The 20,430-nt window shown below is 37.5% G+C and overlaps 1 protein-coding gene across 1 annotated transcript; it reads right to left on the reverse strand.

Moving 5' to 3' along the window:
* Window positions 1-6,949: 6,949 nt before the first annotated feature.
* On the reverse strand, window positions 6,950-7,345 carry LOC138894686 (NAC domain-containing protein 22-like). Its single transcript, XM_070179407.1, has one exon. The coding sequence runs from the start codon at window positions 7,343-7,345 to the stop codon at window positions 6,950-6,952; it is 396 nt and encodes a 131-aa protein (XP_070035508.1).
* Window positions 7,346-20,430: the final 13,085 nt, after the last annotated feature.

The following is a 20,430-nucleotide window of genomic DNA, read 5'->3' on the forward strand; positions in this document are numbered from 1 at the left end:
TTTCCAAGTTCCATCTCTTTTTCCTACAATCCTACTAAACCTTCCCTTGTTCTTCTTCCTTGGTGTAATAAAGTAACGGTAAATACTTGTGTCCCAATTATCTTCTACTCCTCCAGTAGAATGGCCAAGGCTGTAAGTTACCCAAGGTTCTTGTTTGTAAACATCATACATTGCAATAAAACCATTGTCATGCAATTCTTGCTTAGCAACAAACCTCAAAAGAAATTTCACTAACTCTGAATCCGTCGGTCGAAATCGATATCCTTCTCCAAGATTATCTAACTCCATCATATTCATTGTTTCTTGAATATGAAGATGAAAAAAATGCAGCGGCCGAGACAAGAGAGTTTTGAGTGATAAAATAGGGCTATATATATGACTTAGGAGTTTAGATACTTTGTATTTATAGAACAAAAAGTTGATTATGATCAACGGCAATGAGTTCGATGTGACCCGTGATCTCAGGCTTCATAATTGCCTGAGTCATATTAGCAAGATTGGGCCTTGCAGCTTCTATCACCCGACGCCCTTCATTACCTACCATCTCTATTGGTTGTGGTTGAACTACGATGTCCAACTCTCTTTCAATTCTAGTTCTCACTTCAACTTCCCTCCTCACTCTATGAAGTGTTCGTTCGATCTCAGGATCAAAAGGAAGGATATTGTTTGCGCTTCTACTCCCCCGCATTCAAGAGAAGAGCCTGCGTTATCACAAATAAAGCAAACTAAAAATTAAAACTTGAACAAATAACGAATAAAAACTTAACTTAGATAAACAATCAATAACTAAGTCCCCGGCAACAGCGCCAAAAACTTGTTGTTCCCCAAGTACACGCAAGTATACGTGGCCGTCAAGTAATAAAGTCACTCGAAAGTCGGATGTCTAACCCACAGAGACTTAGATCAATAGTCAACTAAGCAAACTAAAATCAATTAATTATCCAAGATATTTAAGAATGATATTTTTCTATTAATCAACTATTGCGGAAATTAAACAAGTAACAACTAATTTATCAAGAATACAAATGTGTATGATGAGATTTTAATTCAGAGGAGGTAAAAATTCCAGAGTTGTGGTTGGTTTATCAATCCTATTAAGTTCAATAATCACACTCGTTAATCCAGCTTATCTATGGTTGCTAATTAACCGGATCGTTTATATGAATAGCACGTTCCCACAATACTACTCGCCTGCCCACAATATATCAATCCTATATTCCTATGGTATTGAGTCTATCATGAACGAATATAATACGGTATTCAATTAAGCAAGATTATTAGGTATATTCCTATCCTAACCGCGTAATTGTCCTTCGAGCCACGGGTTCAGAAACAATCTCTCTCTAATTCTACTCCAATCTAAACACGGCTTTCCCCAAGCATAGCATAGATAGTAGGGTGAATTGGTAGCAACAACAATTCACAAGTTAAAACTAGAATTAAAGAAACAACCACAAGATGATAATCCGAATTAACGAAGATGTAATTAATAAACGTTAATAATCATATCATACCCTAGAACTAGAGTGTTTAGCCACTCATGTTCGTAGTAACAATTTTCCAAGTATTTTGCATAAATAAATTACAAAGAAAAGATAAATGAATGAAGAACTCGATGATTTTCTCCTCCAAAAGTTGTTCCATGTGATGTTCTTGCCTCCGGTCGTAAAAAATCCTCTAAAAATGGTGTTTAATGACTATTTATATGTATAGGGAAAAAGTCTAAACGAAATAACCAAGTCCAAACCAAAAAAGGAGACAAAATAGGCTTTAAAACACGGAACACCCTCGCTACAGGCCTCGTGGCGCAAAACAAAACGCGAGCTTCATCTCGCTATTGCCCGTGCGACGCAAGCTCTGTCGCGCGCTTTAATCCTCGCCTCGTTAAAACTAATTACAACAAGTTCAAAACTAGTTCTATTTGTCTAGTTCAAAGTATATAAAAGTCAAGGGGTATTTTTTACAACATCATTATCATCATCTGATGAACTTTCATTTACAAGACGGTATAGAGAACAGTCTTGTAGAGGACGGGAGGAAAACTCAAGGGGAGGACGGGAGGAACGATCACGGGGAGGACGGGAGGAATGATCACGAGCAGGACGGGAGGAATGATCACGTGGAGTCGACCCTTTGGCGATGACTCACGAGACCGGGCAACGGAAAAGCTTCAGTAGATAGGAGAGTTCTGATCTGAGCTTGCATACCAAGGAATTGAGCATCTCTAAGCCTTTCTCTTTCCTTGGCCGTTTCTAGCTCGGATGTGAGCTTTGTCACTGTCTCCCGCAGAGCGGAGAGGCTCTCTGTCACGACCCAAAACTAACCCCTTGTCTTGATGGCGCCTATCGTGGAACTAGGCAAGCCGACTCATTTCCAAAACAAAACGATATTTTCATTTCAAAGATAATTTCAAGGTTATTTAACATAAAAACCTCCATTTAAAGAGTTCAAATCAAAGAAAAATAGAAGTGCGGAAAAGAAAAGCCCGACATCGGGGTGTCACTAGTCATGAGCATCTACTATAATCTGTCTAACAATATCAAGGCTAACTCAGCCTAGAAAAATAGCTAAATAGTACTAGAGGAAGATAAGAGGGAGAAGAATAGGGGCTGCGATCGCCAAACAGCTACCTTGCTATCTCCAAGAAAATCTGCAACCAGAACACTCAATAACCGCTACCGTGTCCAGCCACACCTGGATCCGCACACAAGGTGCAGGGAGTAACATGAGTACGCCAACTCAGTAAGTAACAACAATAAATAAAGACTGAGCAGTAGTGACGAGCAATGAAGCATATAACGTTCATATCAGGAAATCTCAGTAAAATACCACATGCTCTTAAAAATCAGGATTGGAATCAAACATCTCGTTTAAACCCAGTTCCAATAAAAATCATTTTTTTCCAATAGTTTTTCAAACAAAGGCTCAATGCAAAGGTGAGCAAAAATGATGAAATCATAAACAGCCACTCGGGCAGACCTCACAGTCACTCGTGCCACTCGGGCATACCTCACAATCACTCTTGCCACTTGGGCATACCTCATAATCATTCTTGCCTCCCAGTCACTCAGCACTCGGCACTCGGCACTCGGCACTCGCACTCAGTAGGTACCTGCGCTCACTGGGAGTATGTACAGACTACGGAGGGGCTCCTTCAGCCCAAGCACTATAATCTGCATGGACAACTCACGTGCGATAATAATAAAGTATGTTGCAGGCGGGCAACCCCGATCCATACTCATCCTCACCAATCAGGCCCTCGGCCTCACTCAATCACAAGTATGCTGCAGGCGGGCAACCCCGATCCACACTTATCCTCACATATCAAGCCACTCGGGCATTTCAGAAAAACAGGGCATTCGGCCCAAAACATTTATATGCATCAAAATAGAGTCATAAAACTGAGTTATGCAGTAAACAAGTATAAACATGACTGAGTATAGATTTTTCAATCGAAAATAGTGAGAGGATGATACGAAAACAAACAGCATTGGCGCAAGGCCCAAACATGGCATTCAGCCCAATTTACATAAAATCTTTCTAAATCATATAAGTATCAATGATTTCAACAAAGTATGCAACTTTACAGTTGCTACGGGGCGGACCAAGTCACAAATCCCCAACAGTGCACGCCCACACGCCTGTCACCTAGCATATGCGTCACCTCAAAATAATAGAATGATATGAAATCCGGGGTTTCATACCCTCAGGACTAGATTTACAATCGTTACTTACCTCAAACCGGTCAAATCTCTACCCCGCAATGTTCTTGCCTCTGGACTCTGCCTCCAAATACTCCAAATCTATTCACAATTAGTATAATACCATCAATATACGCTAATGGAATGAATTCCACAAGAAAAGCTTCAAAATTAGACCAAAACCCGAAATTGGCTCAAAATTTGCCTGTCGGGCCCACGTCTCGAAACCCGACAAAAGTTACAAAATCCGAAAGCCCATTCAACCACGAGTCTACCCATACCAATTTTACCAAAATCCGACCTCAACTCGACCCTCAAATCTACAAATCTAATTTCCAAATTTCTAAGTTTCAATCTCTGATTTACGCCTCAAAATCATGTAATCTAGTCGGATTACTCGATGATAATTCAATATTCTGGAGTAGAAATGATCACAAGGGACTTACCTTAAGTTTTCCTTGAAAATATATCAAAAATCGCCTCTCCCCAAGCTCCAATTCGTCAAAAATGGCAAATGGGACGAAGTCCTTGATTTTATAATTCTGCCCAAACATCCTCGGTTCTGCCTCGATCTTGGCCTTCGATCGTGGCCCTCGACCCTGGTCCTCGGTCCTGCCCCTTGATCCTGGTTCTCGATCCGGATCTCGATCGTGCCTTTGATCGTAGCCCTCGACTCTGAACTCGATCGGGGCTTCGATCGTGGCCCTCGACCCTGGGCTCGATCATGGCTTCGATCGTGGCCCTCGACCCTGAGCTCGATCTGGGCTTCGATCGTGGCCCTCGACCCTGAGCTCGATCTGGGCTTCGATCGTGGCCCTCGACCTTGAGCTCAATCTGGGCTTCGATCATGGCCCACGACCCTGAGCTCGATCTGGGCTTCGATTTCCGGGCAGAAGCAATTTCCATCAGCAGCTGTTCTAGTTCAATTTTTGATCCGTTAACCATCCGAAACTCACCCGAGGCCCTCGGGACCTCAACCAAATATACCAACAAGTCATAAAATATCATATGAACTTATTTTAATCCTCAAATCACCTCAAACAATGCTAAAACCATGAATTACACCCCAATTCAAGCCTAATGAACTTTGAAATTTCTAATTTCTACAAACAACTCCGGAACCTATCAAATCTCATCTGATTGACCTCAAATTTTGCACACAAGTCCTAAATGACATAACAGAGGTATTCCAATTTTTAGAATCAGATTCCGACCCCGATATCAAAAAGTCAACCCCCCGGTCAAACTTCTCAAAAATAAAACTTTCGGTATTTCCAGTTTAATTCCTCTACGGACTTCCAAATAATATTTCGGACATGCTCCTAAGCCCAAAATCACCATACGGAGCTATTGGAATCATAAAAATTCAAATCCAAGGTCGTATACATATAGGTTCATATCCGGTCCACTTTTCTAACTTAAAATTTTTAATTATGAGACTAAGTGTCTCATTTCACCCCGAGTTCCTTCCGGACTCGAACCAACTAACCCGATATAACATAATATAGCGGAATAACACAAAAAGAAGTAGGAATGGGGAAAACAAGGTTATAACTCTCGAAACGACCGGCCGGGTCGTTACACTCTCCCTATTAAGTTGCTTGCCTTGCGAGGAAGTCCCTATTCCTTACATTCCACACTTATAGCAATGGATTGGAAGGTGTTCCATCACATCAAAGAAACCACATGGAAATATTTTTTCCATCTTACTAGAAGTTACACGAATGTTCTAATCCATCCGAAGTAGGTTTTCTTCCCTTAATGTGGTAGAACACAAGTCTTTGAAAAACAAACTAATCTCTGTGATGGGTTTCCAGATTCTTTCAAGCAAACCACAAAATGCAATAGGCACTAAGGTCTCCATGAAAACATGACAGTCATGACTTTTCAGATGGCTCAACTTCCGTACCTCCATATCTACTTTTTTTCCAAGATTCGACGCATAACCCTTAGGCATCTTCAATTTCATAACCCAATCACAAATTTGTTATCTTTCCTCCAAAGTGAATGTGTAACTTGCTTTAGCCTTGGACACCTTACCATTGTTTGTTGTCTGCAAGTATAATTCAGGCCGCCTGCAATATTCTTGTAAGTCCATTCTAGCCTTCGAGTTATCTTTTGTCTTACCTTTAACATCCATCACTGTGTTGAACAAATTATCAAAATAATTCTTCTCAATATGCATGACATCAAGGTTGTGTCAGAGAAGATTATCCTTCCAATAAGGCAACTCCCAAAATATACTCTGTTTCGTCCAATTATGAGTAACACCATATCCGGGGAATCTATAAGGTGGAGCCTCAGTAACTTTACTGAAGTTCTGGACCCTCTCCCAAATTTTCTCACCTGAAAGTATCGGAGGTGGAGAATCATATTCCACTTTATTCTTTTTTAATACATTTTTCATCCTTCTAAACTCATGATCATCAGGCAAGAATTGACGGTGACAATCAAACCATGATTGCTTTCGGCCATGTTTCAAAGTGAACGATTTACCATTTTCCATGCAGTAAGGACAAGCTAGCTTCCCAGCAGTCATCCACCCAGACAACATTCCATACGAAGGAAAATCGTTAATAGTCCACATTAAATTAGCACGCAAATTGAAATTTTGCTCGATTGATATGTCATATGTTTTAACACCATCATACCACAACTGTTTTAGCTCATCAATCAAAGGTTGTAAATATACATCAATCAAACTTTTTGGATTACGTGGACCAGTAATAATACAATTTAAGAATATATATGGACTAGTCTGTGATGATTCAAAATGTCATCTTTAAATTTAATAAGTAACTCTGTGTTCTAAGACCTCGAAAAGTACCATTTATCATTCCTCGACTTGCGTGCGCAGTCCGAAAAATTTTCCGAAAAGTTTTTATGTGAAAAATAGATTAAAATGTGAAATAGAGCTTTAAAACTCAACTGAGTTGACTTTGGTCAATATTTTTAGCAAACGGACCCGGATCAGTATTTTGACAGTTCCGGTAGCTCCGTATCGTAATTTGGGATTTGGGCGTATGCCCGGAATTTAATTTTGGAGGTCTCAAGCTCAAGTTATGGCCATTTAACGGAACTAGCAATTTAAAGGCTAAAGACTTCCAAATTTGACCACGGGGTTGACTTTTTGATATCGGGGCCAGAATCCGATTCTGAAAATGTGAATAGCTCCGTTATGTCATTTATGACTTGTGTGCCAAATTTGAAGTCATTCCGGATTCATTTAATATGTTTTGGCACAAAATTTACAAATTGAAAAGTTTAAATCTCAAAGTCTGAATAATCGAATCTCTTTTCCTCTGATCACAACTCTTTATAGTAACAGCTCTTCCCTTATCTTGTTGTTTCCAAGTTCCACCTCTTTTTCCTACAATCCTACTAAACCTTCCCTTGTTCTTCTTCCTTGGTGTAATAAAGTAACGGTAAATACTTGTGTCCCAATTATCTTCTACTCCTCCAGTAGAATGGCCATGGCTGTAAGTTACCCAAGGTTCTTGTTTGTAAACATCATACATTGCAATAAAACCATTGTCATGCAATTCTTGCTTAGCAACAAACCTCAAAAGAAATTTCACTAACTCTGAATCCGTCGGTCGAAATCGATACCCTTCTCCAAGATTATCTAACTCCATCATATTCATTGTTTCTTGAATATGAAGATGAAAAAAACGCAGCGGCCGAGACTAGAGAGTATTGAGTGATAAAATAGGGCTATATATATGACTTAGGAGTTTAGATACTTTGTATTTATAGAACAAAAAGTTGATTATGATCAACGTCAATGAGTTCGATTTTAGGGAAGTACGTGAAGCCCAAGTATATTCAACAAATTTTACCTGAAATCCCTGCCTTTGTAGGAAACCAAACGTGTAACAATTTAGGAAACTTTCTTCTAACGGTCGAAATTGTTCGTTGTAAAATAATTTAAAAAAAGGAACTGTTAATATATGGAAACATGGGAGTTAAATAATAAAAACAATGTACACTATTTATTCATTTAGCATGTAGTGATCTTTCAAAGAAACAAAAGAGTTAAAAGAATTTCCAAATTAATATATTTTTGTCAATCTTACCGTGAAATATATGTTATTTTTGTGTATTCTTGAGTTTTTTTATTTTTATAGAATTTAATGTTTATATTTCATTTTAAAACGTAACAGAAATTGTTAATATGTAGAAATTGTTCGTAGTAAATAAAACAAAAGTGTTAATATGTGGGAACTTAGAAAAAATTTTCTTTAAGCAATAAATATTTATTAAACAACCAAGTCAAAACAAAGTTACGTTATGGAAAATCCTTGTTCTTTAAATGAGAAGCATCAAAACAAAAAATAAAAGCTAAACATGAAGGATAGAAATCCCAAGTTATACGAGTTACATACGATAAAGCTATATGAGCAAGAGAGAGAGCCGCTTTATTAACGTTCCGCCTAATCCATGGAAGGATAAATCATTGAATTAATTCTTCAAACACAAACAATCCCCAATAATTTGTCTGAATGTGGAAACTTAGGAGTTAAATAATAGAAACGATGTACTCTATTTATTCATTTATCATGAGTAATCTTCTTCTTTTTTAAAAAAAAAAACCAAGGTTAAAACTTACAAAAATATGTTATTTTTACGTATGACATTATCTTTGTCTTTTAAAAAAAATAGAATTTGATATTTTTATTTATTTTAAAAGGCATATACTAAAATAATATTGGCAGAATACATAGACAGGCCTTTTAACTATCCTAGAAATTCCACTTGAACACCTCAACTAAGCCATTTACCAACGGAACACTTTAACTCTATCTTTACAGTACCATTTTAACACGTCCGACTGACATGAAAAATAACATGAGCATCACTGTTGTTGAGCGCGTGAACATTAAAAATATGCTGACAAAAATTATTTCAACGGTAAAATACAAACGGTAAAAATATACCCCTTCCCTATTATATAAACCCTTGTCCCTGTTTACTTTGTCTCTTAAATCCAATCATATTTCTTCACGCTTTTCTTTATTTTCTGGTTTAAAAATTCTACTCTTCTCTCCAAATTGAAAGTAGTCTCGCCTGAGTGTTCGGATTTTGGCTTAAGCTCTCAGTTTTGTGGATAATGTCTCTCACACCAAGAACCATTCATGTCGGTGTGATCATGAATGTCAATTAAAAACTTCATGGTTTCCATATAATCCTGGAAGGAGGTTCTATGGATGCAAAATTGAAAAGGTAAGTGTTAAATAACTACAATTAATTATTTTTACTATGTTGTCCCCGATTTTAGTTTGAATCAATTTCTTTTTTGTTTGAAGGACAAAGGTGGATGTAAGTATTTTAGGTGGGTTAATGACGAGTTTCCTAGCCAAGCGAATAGGGTTATTTGGGGTTTATTGAACAGGGTCAAAGATTTTGAAGAAGAATGGGCTCGAGCAAGAATATGAAGGAAGAAATTGTCTTTTGTTATAGTAATAATGCTAATTATCTGGGTTTGCTATTGTGCCTTCGATCATTGAAGTTGTTGTGGTTCTGCATGTGGTTGGAGTAGAAGCGTTTTGATGCCATTATGTCATCTATGTCTCAGCTCTTGTATTTTGCGTTTGTAATGGTGGTTGATATATTTTGGATGTGTCTTAACTGGTAGTTTGTGTGATTGTAATTTTGGTCTGTGGCTTTATTTCAATGAATTGAAGAAATTTTCTGCCTTTTTTTTATATACTGGTTCAAATATGGAATTCGAAGTGCTAACATGTTGAAGGTTTAATTGAACTCAACTGGTAAGTATTTAACAAATATCCATCGCAGCCTACCATCTTCCAGATTTACCAAGCACATACAGTCCAACTTATCTGCCATATCTTATGTTCATTTGAAGAAAAAGCACATCAATTGCATTCACAACTGTTGCAAAGGTTGTTGAGGCTGCCAACTGATGTTATAAAAGCAACAAATAACACGAATGTTGAGGCTACCAATAGTATTTAAATTGCATTCACAACTAAAGTATTATACAACACCAGTCATATTTCCCAAAGTTGAATAGAAATGCAACAAAGCTTGAATATAACTTCTTAAAATAGTATCAACTAGTGACCCAAAAAAGACAGAATAATTAATCCAAGTCTGGATACTTAGCAAAATACATGAACTCAAAATAGCATAATCCTAACACAACTACATTCTTGAGGATGCTCTTTTGCATTATGGTGCTGGAGGGGCTGGACTTGCAACTGAAGAGGTAGTTGATGAAGATCCAATTTGGTTTTTCCTGTTTGCACTTAGTTGTTGTAGCTGGGAAGTAGTAACAGCATTTCTGCCTTTAAACTTAAGCCCAGAAGGTTTAAAATCAAGATCAATATCGACTGCACTAGTATCCTTCACAACCTTAGTCCCATTTGATTGCTTTTTTAATCCCAACTGTAAGTTTTCTAGGAGCAGTTGTTGGAGATGCATTTGGAATGCACCCATGCCAAATCTAGTATTGTTTCCCCTTCCTCTGCCACTGCTTGTATTAGTTGCACTAGATTCTTGAGTTGCTTGACTTCCTTAGTTTTCTTGAGTTGCTTGAGTTGACTGTCTACTTGTAGACTCTCCAATTACACCCTAAAAAAGATTCCAATTATAACATTTATTTAAGTTAGCATTTGAAGTGAAAAGAAAGGTGAAAAATATTACAACTTACCCTTGATTGGAGGGAAGACTTGCTATGGCCTTCTTGATGACATTTTGAACATGTCATCTTCACTCCTTGCTTAGAGAGCTTGCCATACTTCTTTTTTAAGGCTCATTCTTGGCCTTTCTTCTCTTTTTGGGGGGTCTGCATGGCATTGGCTTTGGTGTTGGAAGCTCAATTACCATGTTATTAGTGTCAGGCCACATCTTCATGTTAGGGATTTGTTCAAGAAATTATTGATATGCCTTGAGAAATGTTTCCTTTCTATGCCAGTTATCCACATAATTATATGGTTCTTCTTCTTGGTGATAGATTGCACATATTGCATGTGCACAAGAGATCTCTCTTAAATGCCAGGATCTACAAGTGCATGTTCTTCTCCTCAAGTTAACTATATATATATATGTATTCATACTCATCAACCTCAAACCCATTAGTTCCAAACCATAAAACTTTTCATTTCCTAGAAAACTCCTTATTTTCTTCTATCACCCTTACCATAGGAGAAATTTCTGTAATCCAAATCTCTGCAAACTTTATCATATCAACATGTCTCCTAACTACTTTATATCTAATGTCCTCTAATATGCTAATAATAGACTGGTGCCTAGGTACCAATATCCAAGAACTAAAGGTTTCACACATATTATTTTCTACAATATCACATTTGAAGTATTCAAGAAAAAACGCTCTGCACTAATACTCTTTGTTATACTTCAATAGGCTTTCACATATATTTTTTCAAGTTTTCCCAACCTGTTCTTCTTTCAACTTCATGTCACGACCCAAATTCCAACTAGTCGTGATGGCACCTAACCCAACCCGCTAGGTAAGCCAACTTTCAACTATCCAATTCCGATAACAATTATTTAAAAAATTTAAATAAATAATTATCTTAACCTTTTACATTCCCAAAGAACTGGTAGTACAAATCATGAGCTTCTAAGAATAGAGTATACAAAGCGGAAATGAAATAAATACATAGTCTATTTGAATAGTACATAAACAGAGCTTTTATAAAATCTAAGGCTACCCTGAACAAGGGGCAGCTACAGCAGGAACGCAGGTACATCTTCAAGTCTCGCAACCATCGAGCACAGCAACAACATCAGCCAATATCTGCACGCAATGTGCAGAAGTGTAGTATCAGTACAACCGATCCCATGTACTGAGTAAGTAACAAACCTAGTCGTAGGTTGAAAGTAGTGACGAGTTTCTACCAAGGTCGGGTCCAAAACCAATAGTCCACAACAATCCATAACAACATAAAGCAAATAATACCAGAAGTAACTCAGGAATAAAATACTCAGCCAAATAATGATTTAAAAAAAAATAGTAGTTCTTTCTTTCAAATACATCAGTGAAAACCCAAATCGTTTGCCGAAATTGCCAATAATATGAATAGTTTGAAAAAAATAAATTTCTCAAAAAAGGTTCTTCTCAATAATAAATAATATGTTTCATTTTCCTTCCGGATAACCCCTATAAAACAAATGCATCACTATGCTCATTTGTCAAAATGTGTGAGATATCATGAATGATGTGATGTTGTACAACATGAGAAAAAATATATCTCTATGCATGTATGTCATATGTGCATGCCAATGCGATACAATTCAGTGATAAAATCATAAATAGCCCCTCGGGCAGAACATCACTCATATACAGCCCTTCGGGCAAACCTCACAGTCACTCGTGCTACTCGGGCATACCTCACAATCACTCTTGCCAATCGGCCATACCTCACAATCACTCTTGCCACTCGGGCATACCTCACAATCACTCTTGCCACTCGGGCATACCTCACAATCACTCATGCCTCCCAGTCACTCAGCAATCGGCACTCGCACTCAGTAGGTACCTGCGCTCACTAGGGGTGTGTACAGACTCCGGAGGGGCTCCTTCAGCCCAAGCGTTATAATCTACACGGACAACTCACGTGCTGCACGGACAACTCACGTGCTATAATAATAAAGTATATTGCACACGGGCAGCCCCGATCCACACTCATCCTCACAATCAGGCCCTCGGCCGATATCAAACATGCTGCGGCGTGCAGCCCGATCCCATAAATATGTAACATAAATCAGGCCCTCGGCTTCACCCAGTCATAAACCTCTCAAGCCACTCGGGCATTTCAGTAAAATAGGGCATTCGACCCAAAATATTTATATGCATCAAAATAGAGTCATAAAACTGAGTTATGATATGCAATGAAATGAATATGACTGAGTATGAATTTTTAATTTAACACAATAATTCACAGCAATATGACCTCTGAGGGTTCCAATAATACTGGCACATAGCCTCAACATGATTTTTAATATGCTTTTCAGCTCAATTTCTTTAACACGTAAAACCGCATGGAAAATGCCAAGATTATTTAACTATCAAAATTCCACAGAAATAATTATGTCATAATTTCTATAGTGCACGCCCACACGCCCGTCACCTAGCATGTGCGTCACCTCCTAAAATTTATAAAATACATATATTCAGGATTCATACCCTCAACTGCAAGATTAGAAGAGTTACTTACCTCGAACAAGCCAAATCCAAAGCCGAGCAAGCTAATTAATGCTTCAGAAATCCCATTATACGCGTATCAACTTCCAAACGGCTCGAATCAAATCAAAATAATTTGATTTAGCCCACAAAAATTATAGGAATTAATTCCATATCAAAACACTAATATTTTCCAAAAATCCGAAATTGCGCCCCAAAAATCACCCGTGGGGCCCACATCTCGGATTCTGGTAAAAATCACAAAATCCGAACCCCCATTCAACCACGAGTCCAACCATACCAAAATTACTCAAATCCGACCACAATTCATCCTTCAAATCCTCAATTTAAACTAAGAAAGTTTTCAAACTTTTCCAACTTAATTCACCAATTAGATGATAAAAACAATCATAGATTCGGGTAATTTAACCAATATTGAGTTAAAAACACTTACCCCGGTGTTTCCTCTGAAAACCGCCCAAATTTTGCCTCAACTTTCTGTCCAGGCCTCTCTTCTTCGCGAATGCAACAGGACCCTCGCGTTCGCGAAGCACAACTCGACTGCCCACAAATTTAACTCTTCGCGAACGCGACCGTGGCTTCGCGAACGCAAAGTTTTCAAAATCTTACCCTTCGCGAATGCGAACGCGACGCTTTACTAGCTCAGACCTTCGCGAACGCGTAGAACAAGAACTCGGGGTCCCCAATCGCCTCACTCTTCTTCGCGAACGCGACACCTCTCGCGCATTCGCGATGCACACACAGACCATACCTTCGCGAATGCGAAGAACAAAACCTCACACTCAGAAAATACTCTTCGCGAACGCGAAAGAAAAAATCAGAAAAATGCAGCAACAGATATCAGTAATCCCACCAAGGCCAAAAATGATCCGTTAACCCCCCCCCGGAACTCACCCGAGCCACTCGGGACCTCAACCAAATATACTGACAAGTCCTAAAACATCATAAGAACTTAGTCGAACCCTCAAATCACCTCAAACAATGCTAAAACCATGAATTACACCCCAATTCAAGTCTAATGAACTTTGAAATTTCTAGTTTCTACAAACGACTCCGGAACCTATCAATTCACGTCCGATTGACCTCAAATTTTGCACGCAAGTCATAAATGACATAACGGAGGTATTCAAATTTTCAGAATTGGATTCCGAACATGATATCAAAAAGTCAACCCCCCGGTCAAACTTCCCAAAAATTCAACTTTCGGCATTTCAAGCCTAATTCCACTACGGACCTCCAAATAATTTTTCGGACATGCTCCTAAGTCCAAAATCACCATACGGAGCTATTGGAATCATCATAATTAAATTCCGAGGTCGTTTACACATAAGTCGACATCCGTTCACTATTTTAACTTAAGCTTTAAACCTTGGAACTAAGTGTTCCAATTCATTCCAAAACCTCACCGGACCCGAACCAACTGCCCCGGCAAGTCACACAACAATTGTAAAGCCCAATTTGAGAAGTAAATGGGGAAACGGGGTTGTAGTACTCAAAATGACCGTTCGGGTCATTACACTTCACCTCAAAACTACCCTTAGAATACCTCCAAAATTGCTTTCTCATCTCTTCACCTCTCCAAGTTTTTGACCAGTTAGACCATATGTGCCTAGCACACATTCGATGCTCAAAATTTGGTAGTAGTTAAGGAATTCTTGGTACCAATCCCTACAAAACATAAATGAATCAAACAGAACCCTATAAAATAGAGATGAATAAAACAAAATAATAACACATGAAGTAGAAATTTAAGCCAGAAAGTTTTGGTAAAATAGCTTCTGCGTATCAAACATAACTGTTAATCCAGCTTCATCTCCTAACTCCAAATCAGATATTAAGTTGTATATAAACCAACTCCAAGATGCTTTTGACTCAATGTCTATCACATCCCATGCAATGGGATTAAGAAACTAGATAAAGGATCTCTAGTTGTCGCAATAGATCAGTATTTTCCTTAATGATAAAGTTTGCCTTCGCAAATGAGAAATTACTGGTTCTCCAAGTACATGCAAGTATACGTGGCCGTCAGGTAATAAAGTTACTCGAAAGTTGGATGTCGAACCTACAGAGACTTAGATCAATTGTTAGCTAAGCAAACTAAAATCAATTAATTGTCCAAGATATATAAGAATGATATTTTTCTATTAATCTACTATTGCGGAAACTAAACAAGTAACAACTAATTTATCAAGAATGCAAATGTGTATGATGAGATTTTAATTCAGAGAAGGTGAAAATTCCAGGGTTGTGGTTGGTTTATCAATCCTATTGAGTTCAATAATCACACTCGTAAATCCAGATTATCTATGGTTGCTAATTAACCGGATCGTTTATATGAATAGGATGTTCCCAGAATACTACTCGCCTGTCCATAATATATCAATCTTATATTCCTATGGTATTGAGTCTATCATGAATGAATATGATACGGTATTCAATTAAGCAAGACTGTTAGGTATATTCCAATCCTAACCGCGAAATTGTCCCCCGATCCACGGGTTCAGAAACAAGCTCTCTCTAAATCTACTCTAATCAAAACATGGCTTTCCCAAGCATAGCATAGATAGTAGGGTGAATTGGTAGCTACAACAATTCACAAGTTAAAGCTAGAATTAAAGAAACAACCGCAAGATGATAATCCGAATTAACGAAGATGTAATTAATAAACGTTAATAATCATGTCAACTACAACCCTAGAACTAGAGTTCTTAGCCACTCATGTTCGTAGTAACAAGTTTTCAAGTATTTTGCATATACAAATTACAAAGAAAAGATAAATGAATGAAGAACTCGATGATTTTCTCCTCCAAAAGTTATTCCACGTGATGTTCTTGCCTCCGGTTGCAAAAACTCCTCTTAAATGGTTTTAATGACTATTTATATGTGTAGGAAAAAAGTCTAAACGAAATAACCAAGTCCAAAACCAAAAAGGAGACAAAATACGTTTAAGTGTGCGGCGCGAGGCAAAAAATGCGAGCTTCATCTCGGTGTAGCCTGTGCGACGCAAGCTCTGTCACGCACTTTAATCCTTACCTCGCTTGCTCTAACGCGAGCAAAGAAGCTTGCTACGCCTGCCGCTGCTTCGATTCAATTTTGTTGCCTAACATTTCCAATTCACGTTTTTGTTTCTTTTTTCAATTGTTCTTTTCGTCTTCTTTTGATTTGACTCTTTTGTATTCCTTTGTAATGTTAAAATTTAATCCTTATATATCCACTAATTAAATAATCATAACTCCATTCTTGTAGTGTATAAAATACACATAAAATCTCTACTTTGCTCCCAATTTCGTCATCAACGTACATACACATAAAATAAACTCAATTAAGCACAAATATAGTATAGTTTAGCATTAAAGACCCAAAATGTAAGGTAAGTAATACACTAAAAATATGAAATTAAAGCCAAATATCACTACCCCACACTTAAACGTTGCTCATCCTCGAGCAATCGAACTACACTTTATATAGGCACGGCCTTTTGAAACAATTCTCCTAACTCATCACACCAAGAATCTTTAAAATAGACTAAGCACAAAGGTGTAACATCTTCACCTCAAGAATTGACTCACAAGTACCATGCATTATTCACTACTCACTCACTTACTCTAACATAGAGGTAAATGACATTATTAGCTTTCCTTCATGAATCAAGTGCCCTCACACAACAAAAGAGAGTAGTTTCACACACATTAAAATTTAAGAACAATTATTAATTCAAGATAGGAAGAATTCACTCACTCTTAGAAATAACATTCATATGCCATAAAGATGCACCATAGGCTTGCCAGTAGTGTACCACTCTACTAATCGAGCTCATTCAGTCTAGGATCAAGTATGACTTTAATTGTTTGTAATGTAGGTTGCTGGTCGGGTAAGATACATTTGGCTATAAGAGTGACTACACCTCCCTAAGCACTTTAATACATATACTTTAACATTCAAACCCCATACTTATGTCAAACCAAACTCCACCTTCACATCTATGTATATTACTCCATACTTCTTTTAAGCACAATTACATCAAGAGTCACCAATATCAAGGAATATTTTTCACATCAATACAACTATATATATTTTTTTTCTTTCTTTTTCAATTCACGTGGCTCTTAGTTTTTCAAAACAGTGCACCTCTCTGCTTATTTCATTAGTTCCACTCAAAAGCCAAACCAACCACCCCACACTTTAACTTTTACAAAGTTCACTACAATTCAAGTGCTCATGAGAGGTTAAAATGTTCAAATAGATGGTTAATTCAAACAAATGGGTAAGTCTTGTAATGTGGTTGCCAAAGAAACAGGATTACAGGCTCAAAGGAGTTAACTACGATACATAAGAATTAGGCAGGTAAACTATATATATGTCTGGCTCAACAAAGAAATGCCTATATCACTTCCAAGACTGAACAAAAATACTATTTCGCTTTGCAAACACACGGGGCAAGTTCTAGACATCAAATGCAATGCACAAAATAATACACAAACCTCACACACACCTGACACATAACTCACTCAGGATCGGACTCATCAAGACACTCTAGTCAAAGCAGTTAAGCAAATTTTAGATCATACAATTTAAGATACTTATACAAGAGTCAAAAACTGAGCCTAAGCGTCACAACCAAAGTACTCACTATTCTCAAGGCATAACAAAGTCAAGAGATATTGCTTCAATTCAATTCATCTCACAATGGCTCCTACTCCTAAAAAAATAAAACTAACTACACCCGGTTCAAACAAAACCCTTGGAAAAGAAACGCGGCACAAAGAAAAAACTAAGGGGGAATTACTACACTACAAACAAAGAAAATGTTTTTGTCCTTTTTCCTTAGACCTAAATCCCTCAAGAAAACTGTCTAGGAGATCCATCGTCGGGAAAAGTCCAATTTTTCTACTTGTTTTTTTTTTCAATTTTTTTCATAGCTAATAAAATACTAAAACACTACACAACTACGAAAACAAAAATAAGAAGTTAACATTTTTCTAACTTCCTACTACTAATTATCTAGAGAATTCTCTCACCCCACACTTAAAAGAGTGCAGCATCCCCAATGCGCAAATAAATCAAAAAAATAAAGAGGGTGGACAAGAAACTCCCTGAAAGGCCAAAGGCCGAAGCAATAGCGGCTTACGGGGTACTCAGACTTCCCCCAAGCATGGTCGTTTGTGCGGGCACCTCACACTTAGTTCTCACCATCTAACTTGATTTTCACACTTCCAATGGCTTTGCCTCTTATGCTTATAATCCTACAAAACATAAACAAACACTACAGCAATAATAAGATAAAAAATATAAATAAAATAAAGCAGCAAAGATGGGTTGCCTCCCAACAAGCATCTGATTTAACGTCACGGATTTAACGTTGTGGCACGACACAGAATCTCGTCTAATCATTGGCAAGTAACACCTTCGACTTCTGACGATCAAAGTCACCTCCATAATAGTGCTTTACTCTTTGTCCGTTCACTAAGAATGTTCTCTTGCCACCTAAGACGTGCAGCTCAATTGCACCATGTGGAGTGACTCTCACTACCTCAAACGGGCCTGACCATCTCGATTTGAACTTCCCTGGAAATAGTCTTAACCTCAAATTGAACAAGAGAACCAATTGGCCCGGTTCGAACTCGCGATGGTGGATATGCTTATCATGCTAGCGCTTGGTATTTTCTTTATATAACTTTCCATTCTCATACGCATGCAAGCAAAACTCATCAAGCTCGTTCAATTGCATCACCTGCTTTCTACCCACTAATTATGCATCAAAGTTCAGCTTCTTTATCGCCCAATAGGCCTTGTGCTCAAGTTCCACCGGTAAATGGCATGCCTTCCCATAACTAGCTTGTAAGGGGAGGTTTCGATTTGAGTTTTGTAGGAAGTCCGGTATGTCCATAAAGCATCATCAAGCTTTGCAGCCCAATCTTTCCTACTTGCACTAACCGTCTTCTCCAGAATCTGCTTTATCTCTCTATTTGAGACTTCAACTTGCTGTGATAACCCAAAAGATCATCTTTAAATTTGATAAGTAATTCTGTGTTCTAAGACCTCGAAAAGCACTATTTATCATTCCTTGACTTGCATGCGCAGTCCGTATAAGTTTTCGGAAAATGTTTATGTGAAAAATGGATTAAAATATGAAATAGAGCCTTAAAACTCAACTAAGTTGACTTTGGTCAACATTTTGAGTAAACAAACCCGGATCGGTGTTTTGACAGTTCCGATAGGTCCGTATTATGATTTGAGACTTGGGCGTATGCCCGGAATTTAATTTGGAGGTCCCTAGCTCAAGTTATGACCATTTAACAGAAACTAAAAATTTAAAGGCTAAAGAATTTCAGGTTTGACCACGGAGTTGACTTTTTGATATCGGGGCCGAAATTCGATTCTGGAAATTGGAATAAATCCATTATGTCATTTATGACTTGTTTGCCAAATTTGAAATCATTCCGGATTCATTTAACATGTTTCGGCACGACATTTGCAAATTGAAAAGTTTAAAACTCAAAGTTCGAATCGAGGTGTGAATTGTAATTTTTAGCGTTGTGATTTGAGGTCTCGACTAAGTTCATATGATGTTTTAGAACTTGTTGGTATAATTGGTTGAGGTCCCGGGGGGCTCGGGTGGATTCCGGATGGTTACAGGATCAAAATTTGGACTTAAGGAAAAATCTGAAATTTTGGCCTTCTGGTGTAATCGCACCTACGGTCAATTTTCCGCAGAAGCGGAAATGCTGGATAAAACTCATAAAATCGGGTTTTAGCCATTTTTACTCAATGTTTTGAGTTTTGAGTCTCGGATTTTGGCGATTCCAAAGCAATTTTTCATAACTTTGAATTGGGTCAGTGTTCTATAACCAAAAGTGATTATATTTCATAAATCTATGTCTATATTCATCATTTATTTCGGATTTAGATGGAAGAAATTGGAATTTTTGTAAAACTTTTCAAAAATAAAAATTTATGATTTGAAGATCCATTTGACATCGGAATGGGATAATTTTTTTATGGTTGGACTCGTATCGGAATGGGTGTTCGGATTTCGTAACTTTTTCCGAGATTCGAGACGTGGGCCCCACTGTCAATTTTTAAAGTGAATTTTGGATTTTATACGGAAAATTAATAAATTCATATGGAATTAATTCCTATGATTCGTATTGAGTATATCGAATTGTTTGTGAATAGATTTGAAGCTTTTGGAGACAAATTTAAAAGGAAAAGCTGTGGTCGACTAATTTATTGAAATTGCAAAGCGACGTAAGTGTTGTGGCTAACCTTGAATTGAGGGAATAGAACCCCTGAATTATTTGACTATGTGAATTTCATGTGCAACGATGTATAGGCAAGGTGACGAGTGCCTATACTTTGTCAATTTAATTGGTTGCTTAATTATTTAAACATCTTAAATTGTTTTAACATATGAATTGATTGTTATAATAATTGTTTCTCTCCTATTCTTTGTCAAATATTAATTCTTTAATTCTTGCAATAATTGTTACATGTTTATTTGATTTATGTGTTTTAATTTCTACTTGACATTTTGCATAT

This window comes from Nicotiana tomentosiformis, chromosome 6 (genome assembly GCF_000390325.3).
Source record: "Nicotiana tomentosiformis chromosome 6, ASM39032v3, whole genome shotgun sequence".
NCBI lineage: Eukaryota > Viridiplantae > Streptophyta > Magnoliopsida > Solanales > Solanaceae > Nicotiana > Nicotiana tomentosiformis.